Source organism: Ictalurus punctatus, chromosome 13 (genome assembly GCF_001660625.3).
Source record: "Ictalurus punctatus breed USDA103 chromosome 13, Coco_2.0, whole genome shotgun sequence".
Lineage (NCBI taxonomy): Eukaryota > Metazoa > Chordata > Actinopteri > Siluriformes > Ictaluridae > Ictalurus > Ictalurus punctatus.
The window spans coordinates 3,217,355-3,227,350 of NC_030428.2; the positions used below are offsets into that span (position 1 = coordinate 3,217,355).

Genomic DNA, 9,996 nt, shown 5'->3' on the forward strand with positions numbered 1-9,996 from the left:
TTTAGTCTTATTGAAGCCTAATGTGGATGCTGTATTTGAAAAAGCACAAAGCGACCAATGTCAACGATGGCAAGTGCATGCTAAGGACAGAAATTTTGCTGTGGATCATAAAGTGTTAGTTTGTGATTATCAGAGGGGAAAGAAGTGGACATCTTGTTTGTATCTTTCTCATTTGTAGGTCGCTTTGGATAAAAGCGTCTGCTAAGTGAATAAATGTAATGTAAATGTAAAGTGGACATCTGGTACTGTTTCAGCAAAGATAGGTCCTGTATCTTACACTGTTGATGTGAGACTTTTGGAATACTGGAAATGTCATATTAACCAGGTGCGGGCTTTTAAAACTGTCTATGATAATGGAGAAGAGCAATGGCCAGAGTTCTGTGATGTCTTTGAGGAGAATCTTCCAGATCTTCAGGAATACTGCACACTGGAAATATTCTCATTCCCAGCCTTGATCCAACCCAGACAGGGTTTTGCTAAATGTAAATACATAACACTCTGATCTACCAAAAACATGCCAGTAGGTGTATTGGCCAAGAAAAATTGCCCAAGTGGTTATTGAAAGGGAGTAAGTGTGAGTTCTCTGCTGTATTTGTAGTTTGGTGAGTTACTCCATTCAAGCCAGTCTATTAACATGAAGTGTACGTTTTGGTTTATGTCAGCAAATGTGACATCAACATTATGAAGGTAGACTGAAAAACAGTCCTCATTTATGTAGTACTGTGATGACCTCTTCAGTACTATAGTACTGAAGCCTCTATTCTGTGCTTTTTTTACTGTCATGGTGTGCTTGCAGATTACTTCTCTCATACAGTACTGTATGTCCACCCTATATGGGACCAGCTTCTTTCCACAAGTTGTCAAGACCCTCAGTATACCTAATATATTGTCAACCAACCAACCAATCATCAACAGACTAGTGACTTTAATCTCTAGGCATGCTATCTGCATAGCTTGTATTTTTTCATACTCGGGAATGTTACTATGTACTGTCTATCTAAACTAGAATTAGAAGTTATATAGGTGCAATGCCTTGTTTACTTTATTCCTAATGCTCAGGTACTGTATGTCTACGCTTCTACACTGACTCAGCACGAACCAATCCACTATGCTGAGAATTACTGTACACACTGTAGGTTCACACTTTTAAAATGGCTACAATGGTTGCATTGTTTAATGTCTTGAAGTGTACATTGCATTGTATTATATTGTCCTTATTGTACAGACACCTGCTCAGCATTTATTCATTGTCTTGTGCTTTGTTGTCCATTTCGCACTGACACTTTTTCTAATTTTGCACATTTGATGTGTTGTCACTTCTGTAATGATGCACAAAGGCATCGTAAAACATGATTTCATTCTAATATATAATTGTATATAGCTAGAATTACAATTATGTTTTGCAGGCACAGTGCATCCAAATTAAATCAACTTTAATTACATGAGAGCTAGATTCTGTTGTGATGAACATTTATCCTACAGTATGTGAATTTGTTTACCCAGTCGCCCCTATAAAATAGGTGTAGCTATGACAGCAGTACATGTTAAAGCACAGCTTGGAACACTCAGTCTTCTAACAAAAAAGTCATCCAGATACAGTGTCTACTGGTGGAATAAAAAAAATCACAAAGCAAGTTTGTGACACAAGCAAAGATTGAATACACCATACAGTGAATCCACATGAAGACCTTTGTGTAGTATTTTTCCACGACCCAGTAGTGAAACAACTTGGTTTATTTTGGATTCCAAAATGTAAAATATACACTATATAGCCATCACACCAATACATCCCTCTCTGTAAGTAATGGAATGGCAAAGTCAATTATATTTTTTTTTGCTATACACTGGAGACATTTGGGTTTGAGATCAAAAGCTGAATATAAAACAATAATCAGACTTTCAGCTTTCATTTCCTCATATTTACATCTAGATGTGTTAAACAACTTACAACATGTCACCTTTTGTTTAAACACACCCATTTTTCAAGTGATCAAAACTATTGTAACAAGTGATGAACCAGACTTTCTTGTTACCCAGGTGTGTTCTGGGAGATTAACTGTTTGAACAGTTAATAGCTGTGAATGTTTACTCTTGGTTTGAGCTTTGGGTTTCGCCTGTGAAGACTATTTGTTGTTAAAAAGGATGAATCAACATGAAGAACAGAAAGCTGTGTATAGGAAAGGCATTTTGAAGCAGAGAAAAGATGGAACATCGCTCAGAACAATTGCACAAGCACTGGGCATAGCCAGTAAAACAATTTGGAATGTCCTGAAAAAGAAAGAAACCACTGGTGTATTAACAGGTCACCAAGGAAAACAGCAGCAGTCGATGACAGAAACATTGTGAGAGGTACAGAAACATTCTGTCTGTTTTTTTACCCCCATTGACCCAAAACACTGCCAACAAATGACATCATCAGGGGAAGGTTTTAGACTGGCCAAGTCAATAAGCAGACCTTAACGTAATTGACCATGCATTTTATCTCTTGAAGAGGAGACTAAAGTGAGAAACCCTGCAAAACAAATAAGAACTGAAAGAAGTTACAAGGCTGAAAAACCATCACAAAAGAAGAATTCAACCATTTTGGGGATGTTAATGAGTCACAGGCTTGATGCAGTTATTGTAAGTAAGGTATATGCTACCAAATATTAAGTGTTTATTTAGTTTAATTTACTTTAAGACTATCTGTTCCAGTGCTCACCTAAAATGGGATGCTCTGCAACCAAAGGTGCCATGTTCTAGGTTGTTTAACACATCTAGATGCAAATATCAGGAAATGACAGTTGAAAATCTGATTTAGCATCTCATATCCATGTTTTGATCTCAAAACTAAATGCCTTCCGTGTATAGCAAAAACAAAAGTATTGGCCTTGTCATTCCAGTACTTTGGGGGGGGACTGTAGGTGCTTTTGTTGTTATAATAGCCTCCATTCTTTTGGGAAGGCTTTCAACAAGATTTTGTTGCGGGGATTTGCATATTCAGTTACAGGTTAGTGGAGTCAGGTTCTGATGTTGAGCAAGGAGGCCTGGTGTTCAGTCAGCACTACAGTTTATCCCAAAGGTTTTCAGAAGTGTTGCAATCAGGGCTCTTTGCAGGCCACACGAGTTCTTCATCTCCAACCTTGGCAAACCATGTCTTTATGGAGCTTGTTTCGTACACATGTTGGAACAGATTTTAGCCGCTTAGTTTCAGAGAAGGGAAATTCTAATGCTACAGAATACCAAAACATTCTATTGACATCTTAAGACTTGCTTGTCTCATGCTACTCCCGCAAAATGGTTTTGGTGGCTTGAAATGCATATATAAAGTGATTATATCAGATCTTTACTGATCCCTCGTTGGGGGAAAAGAAAATAATAATAATAATAATACAGGTCATAACAGGGCACCATTCACATACATTTACTCATACCTAGTGGCAATTTATCTCTGCCAATCCACCAACTGGCATATTTTTGTGAGGTGAAAGGAAGCTGGAGAACCCAAAAGAAACCCATGTGGACATGGAGAGAACATGCACAGAAACTCCACACGAGGTTTAAATTGTGCTAAACATTGAACTGTGGAACCTGTAGCTGTGAGACAGCAATGCTACTCACTGTTCCACAACATGCCAGATAAGATATACTTTATGTAATTTGGTCTAACTATTTCCCACATTTTAGATGAAATTATATTGCACAATATAACTAGCTCTTTACACATAGAGTTGCTTTTGCTGTCACCTTATAAATCACAGTATTCCAACATTTATTCTAAAAATGAAGTAGCCATGTCAGACTGTGGGGTGCAGCATAGTCAAGATTATTTGGCTGAAGAAGCACATCATCCAACTGTTTTTCACTTGCTGAAAATATTCATGTTGTTCACGAGTTCATTCATGAGTTCTGCTCACTGGGATCAGTTTTGGGGGAAAGGGAGCGATTTCAGGGAGTGAGTGTTTGTGATAGCAATTTGATTGTAAAAATGCAAACTTTTTAAAATACTGCTTTAAAAAATGGACAGTGTTGTGGCACCACACTAGCAAACAAAAAGAGTAGATGAAGACTAAAACGTGAACAGAGGAGCATTCCAAGAAAACTATTATATCATCATTCATGATTACAATCAGTTGCTTAAATACACTTATTGAGCATTGATCTGAACACCCAGTTATTCATGCAATTGTCTAAAATTATCTAAAGCCAACCGTGTGGCAAAATCCACATTGACTTGTGTCAACAATCCAGGCTGGTGGAGGTGTTGTAATGGTGTGGGGGATGTTTTCTTGGCACACTTTGCGCTCATTAATACCAGTTATCACGTGAATGGCACAGCCTATTTGAGTATGGTTGCTGACCATGTGCCTTCCTTGAACATGACAATGAGTGACAATGTTCTACAGTGGCCTTCCCAGTCACCGAATCTGAAGCCAATAGAACTCCTTTGGGATGTGGATCGCAGCATGAAAGTGCACCTGAAAAATCTGCAGGAATTTTGTGATGCAATCATGTCAATGTGGCTGGGCGATCTGTTGTTTTTTCTTCCCCATGATGAGTGAGGGTGTGGGCCAATCAGTGGTGGCACGCACTATTTAAGGATTCATTGGTTACTGCACTGCATGCGTTATGTCCGATTGACCTTTTGGGTGTGCTTCCTGTAGCGATGAAGGGGTAGGTGCTATGGAGCATGTAAGTAGCTGTTTTGCTAAATATTTACGTGTGTAAGTAAATGTCTTTGATATATTAGATTTGCAACTGCAGTATCAGCGTAAACCATGGTATGTTTATCCAGACCCCCTCTGGTGCATCTTCTTCATCCGCCTTGTATATGGCTCTCATTTTCAGGTGGGTTATACTCATTTGTAGTGTTTTGGGCTGTGTCACTTGCAGGGAGGCTAATTTAAGGGTCGTTGCATTCACAGAGTGCTTATGTTTAATCACCCTAGCTAGTCAGTAGGCTGTGGTATACGAATATCCGAACGAAGACCACCTTCTAAGGAATGTTTGTTGGGACACCAAACTAATTTCTGTGGAGAGGTAAGCCTAATTTCGTATTTCAGCATGGGTGTAGTGGTGCGTTACACTGCATGGATTAGTAATGTGTGCTCTTTTCTAGGTTGACGGGAGGTTCCCCCCTCCTATATTATTGAACGTGTGCGTGTGAGGAATTGTCTTTGTTTCCTGTTCGGGAATTGTCCTGTTCGTGGCCATTTTGGCGTTTGCAGTTACTGTCTTTATAATAGCTTTACTTGTGATGCTATCTGCTGTCTTTATTATTTTGAGTGGTGTGATTTTGGCTGTTTTCGTTTTGTTTATTTAGCGGGTGAGTGCCATTTTACCAGATGGATGTATGTTTTGTTTAAAGGTGAGACTTGCATTTGTTTGTAAAATTATTGTTTGTGCATTGTCTGCTTTTTATGTTTTGTTTGTTTTCTTTTGTGCTGGAATTAAGACCTGCGTGGTGCATTTGGACCAGCAGCACTTTTGTGCAGTGGGTCACCTAGTGTAGGCCTGAATGCACCTTTTATGGGAGGTGTAGTCTTCTACTGTGTATGAGTTCACGTTTTTCTAATCATTAATGTTCAATTGTGTGTATTTTTTTCTTTCAGGAGCTGAGGCTGTATGGCAGAAATTAGGCCTGATCACTGTGTGATATGTAACACACTATTTCGAGTGTGTGTGCAGGGTGAACACTTGGTGGGTGCATGAGTGTGTGTTTGAAAGTGTTATCCCCCCCCAAACCCCAAGTAAGCCTCAGCTCTGTGAGTTTTTTTTGTAATAGTTGTGTGTGTATGTTTTATATATATATTTTTTTGTCTCATTCTTGGTAATTATTTAAGAATTGCCACAATTACTGTCTATTTGGTGCATCAGTGTAACGGATTTGGGTTACGGCCTTTAGCTGAGGTGGTTCCATGATTGGGACTCCAAAGATTTCAATGTTGTAATTTGAACCTTCCATTGCACAAAGAACATTGAGATGTAAACTAAGACCTGGAGTTATTTCATTCGTTGGACAAATTTACCAGGGTGGGCTAGTTGGGATTTTTTTTTTCATACTTTGAGGAAAGAAATAATCAAATAAAAACTAATTCTTATTTTTAATTTTCAATTAAATTTAGCTATTTAATTTATAAATTTAGTCATTAGTACTGCCTTACCACATCAACATGGACCAGAATCTCAAAGGAATGTTTCCAACATCTTGTAGAATCCATGTCACAAAGAATTAAGGCTGTTATGAAAGCAATGGGAAGTCCTACCCAGTATTAGTGTTCCTAATATAGTGTTCAGTGAGTGTACATCATAATGCTTTTAAGTTACACTTACATTGAAAATGTTGGGAATCATGCAGACAGACTGTACATGCCATAACACCACCCCGACCCCATCCCCATCACCCACCCAACCCACCCACCACCATATACAAAGACTACACATAATATTGCACAACTATTGCAGTCCCTCTCTCTATAATAGGGCTATATATTTTCTTCATTTTTGTAGTTATTTTTGGAAGTTTAATTTTTTTTAAGAGAATAAATACAGTAATTTAATAATAATTTAAACATTGCACATGAATGCACATTAATTAATTTGGGTCTGATTGAAACATTCAGTGGAAACAAGTGTCTAGACTAAACAAACACTCTGATTATCACACTGCTGTCTTGGTAGACAGGGACTACAAACACCAAAAAAAATACATAGTAGAGGAGCGCTGTGCTGATGGACAGAGTGTGATGATGTGTGCTTGCTGATGAAGTTGTGTTTGCTGATGAAGTTGGTTGGGATGTCACAACCCTGCCATTTAGAGACTGAAGTATTCTGTAGTTGTTGTTGATGAAAGGATCGGCAGTTGTATCGATGTGCACTGTGTTGCTGAAAAGATCAATCTAGTAATGGAAAGAATACATTTAATTGTGTTTAAAACTGGTCTTTGAAACTGTGTGTGGGTTGCACCAATAAGGATTAAATTAAGCACAGTTCAGAGTTAATCTAGGATTTGTTGATCTGGGCTTTATTTTAAATCGAGCTGTGTTGCACCACTTATTTTTAAACAAAGATTAACAAATTGGGGTTTAAAATTCTAACCTGTGATTAATACCTCCATTTATGATAAATTTTCTCCACCATGATAGATTTGCCATTAATAAAAATTGCGGCATTGCATGCAGAATTCATAAACGTGGAAATATTTGAATCCTCCAGTGTAACTAAAGAGCAACAATGTAACACTTTCATTTCCACTTGAGTGACTCCAAAGGTTGTGAACTTTAAACTTTGAATGTAAAAAAAATTCAGCTGCTGTTATTAACTGCTCATTCGCATAACCGATACAGTCTGAGAAAATGAAAAAAATGTAATAAAAAAAATAAAAATCTGAGTTTAAAGTGATGCGACAACAAGATTATAGTTAATCCAGGTTTATTGTGAAATTAAATCCAGGATTAACATGATGATTTAGATGTAAGCCTGCTTATTTATTTTTATTTTTTTTAAAAGGCTTCAAATTTGGTGCAACAGTATTATTAGATAAACCTTAATTTAATCTAGACTTAAACTTAAACTATGACTCATTTAAATATCAGCAGGGTGCATAATATGAATATTTACCAAATCTTTGCTGACTTTGACTGGGTCTTTGAATACAGTCCATACCACAATTTCATTACATGCTGGTGTAGTCAGAGAGCCAAGGTAACGGTAATATTTAGTCCGGTCCACTCCTTCAAGCAGACTATCTACAGTAAGTTGATTCATAATGTCCAGTAAGTCACCTAAAATGAAGAAAAAAGGACATTTTAGTATTAAAATAAGGTGTTGTTGTTTGCTGCTATTTTTACTTAACCTGGCAATTAAGAAGAGATTAAATAGTTTAAAGAAATAAAATGATTTCACAGATGATCATGTTCGCCTGTCACACATTATTAATTTTACACTGATGCTCTAATTCCACTTTTGTTTAATTTGTAACAGTTAAGTAAGGTGTAAGGAATTTCAGTGCCTGCTGGAAACAAATGGGTTTAGATCTGGTGTTTATCTCAATCCAAACACCTTACGTTCCTCTCTCCCACACTGTAAGACTGATTGGAATTGGATTGGAATTACAGCAAATGCCCTAATCAATAAAGTTACAAAGTCTTTGATGAATTCAACGTACTTGTCACATGTGCTTTGTTACTGCTGCTACTGTATTGAAGAAGTCCTTTTCCTTATAAAGGTAAAGGAATGGTGGACAAGTGGGCTTTGCAGGAGCTGAAGTACTGGTGCATGTAGCATTTTCTTGGGATGCATTTGAATCCATGTACTATAATGTACTATAATGGAATTTAAACTGATGTACTATAATGGAATTTAAACTGTATGTCTCTACATCTGTGCTGAATGACCAACTGAATGACATACCCTGTAGATTATCATTGATCAATTTTCTTTGGTGTGCAAATAAGCAGCTTCTCAATCGGTTCACTACACAAGAATTATATCTGTACCTTTTTTTAGAAATGTTTGATAAGAATGAGGTGAGGTTCTTCCAGCTCTCTGGTTTGCTACTGTCATTGGTTGCCTAAGACTATAATAATAAAGAGCCACAATGTAATAACTAAAAGTTGTCAGAGAAACAAGGCAGCTGTGTAAGGGTACAGCAAGAACTTACTTCAATGAAGAAACCAAGAACAGCATATGCTGTCGAGTCATTGGCAGCAGCCACGGATACATCAGCCTTAAGATTTACTATGTGCATCTGAAAGAGAAAAACACAAATACAATATAAAGTTTTAATTAATCACCGAGTCTAGAATATCATCACAATTTTTATACCAACAGTTGCCACACCTCCACTGCATATTGTATGATGTGAACAGTAATTGCTTTTAATGTCTTTTACATGACATTATGCACTGCATTTGCTAACATTTGGTTTATATATATATATATATATATATAAATAAAATACACACACACACAGTAGCTTCAGTTCATTGTTGTTTGAGGGCATTTGTTTATACACAGCTTTCTTAAGATCCTGCCACAGCATCTCAGTGGGGTTGTGGTCTGGACTTTAACTTGGCCGTTCCAACACCTTGATATTTTTCTTCTTTAGCCATTCAGATATCAATTTGCTGGTATGCTTGGGATCACTGTCCTGTTGAATGAACCAAATTTCAGCCCAGCTTAATCTGTTGGACAGATGGCCTCATATTTGTATCCAGAATATTCTGATATAAAGTGAAATTCATTGTCTCAGTGACTGAAAGTTTCCCAGGTCCTATGGCTGCAAACAAGCCTAAATTGTCACCCTTCCACCACCATTCACTACCATGACATGTGTTTGTGGTGATACGCTGTTTTTAGCTTTTCACCAAACATGGTGCTGTGCTTGATGTCCAAACATATTCACCTTGGACTCATCTGCCCAAAAGATGTTGCTCCAGAACTTTTGGGGTTTATTCAGATGCAATTTTGCAAACTAAAAAAAAGACTACATTTTGAGTTTTTTTTTTTGTTGTCACCTGAGGTTATCTGCTTGTTTATATAAGTTACTGAGCACCACACAATTGTAATTTATGCCCATGAAAAATAAAAACATAGTACTGAAGGAGGGTGTACTTTCTTTTTCCCCATGACTGTATATATAATAAACTAGGTGGCATGATGTTTGCCACTGAAAGTTTTCCCCACTAGGGGTTAAAAAAGTAACAACAACAAACAAGCAAAAAAGCAACACAGGTTTAATAAAAAGTCAACCTGGACCACGAAGGAACATTGTCTCATGTTACAAACCTGAGTCATCTTACAAAAAGACCTCACCTGACTTTCCAGTGTTGTCAATGTTTATGAAGGTGGAGCTGTCATTAAAGCCCTTGAAGCTGAAGGCTGTCGGGTTACCATCAGCCTTCACATCAGCAGTCACAATATTGATAGGAGACTGACGAGTGCCATTGCAATAGAGTGGTGCTATAGTAGGCCATGTGGTTGCATCTGAGGAGAAACCCATCATATAAAATTGCA

The 9,996-nt window shown here is 37.4% G+C and overlaps 1 protein-coding gene across 1 annotated transcript; it reads right to left on the minus strand.

Moving 5' to 3' along the window:
• Positions 1-6,380: 6,380 nt before the first annotated feature.
• Positions 6,381-8,728, minus strand: LOC128634482 (carbonic anhydrase 6-like). The gene is made up of 4 exons (XM_053685102.1): positions 8,642-8,728; positions 8,478-8,551; positions 7,600-7,763; positions 6,381-6,878 (listed from the first exon to the last, which is right to left on the minus strand). The coding sequence occupies exons 1-4, from the start codon at positions 8,701-8,703 to the stop codon at positions 6,621-6,623; spliced, it is 558 nt and encodes a 185-aa protein (XP_053541077.1). The 5' UTR covers positions 8,704-8,728; the 3' UTR covers positions 6,381-6,620.
• Positions 8,729-9,996: the final 1,268 nt, after the last annotated feature.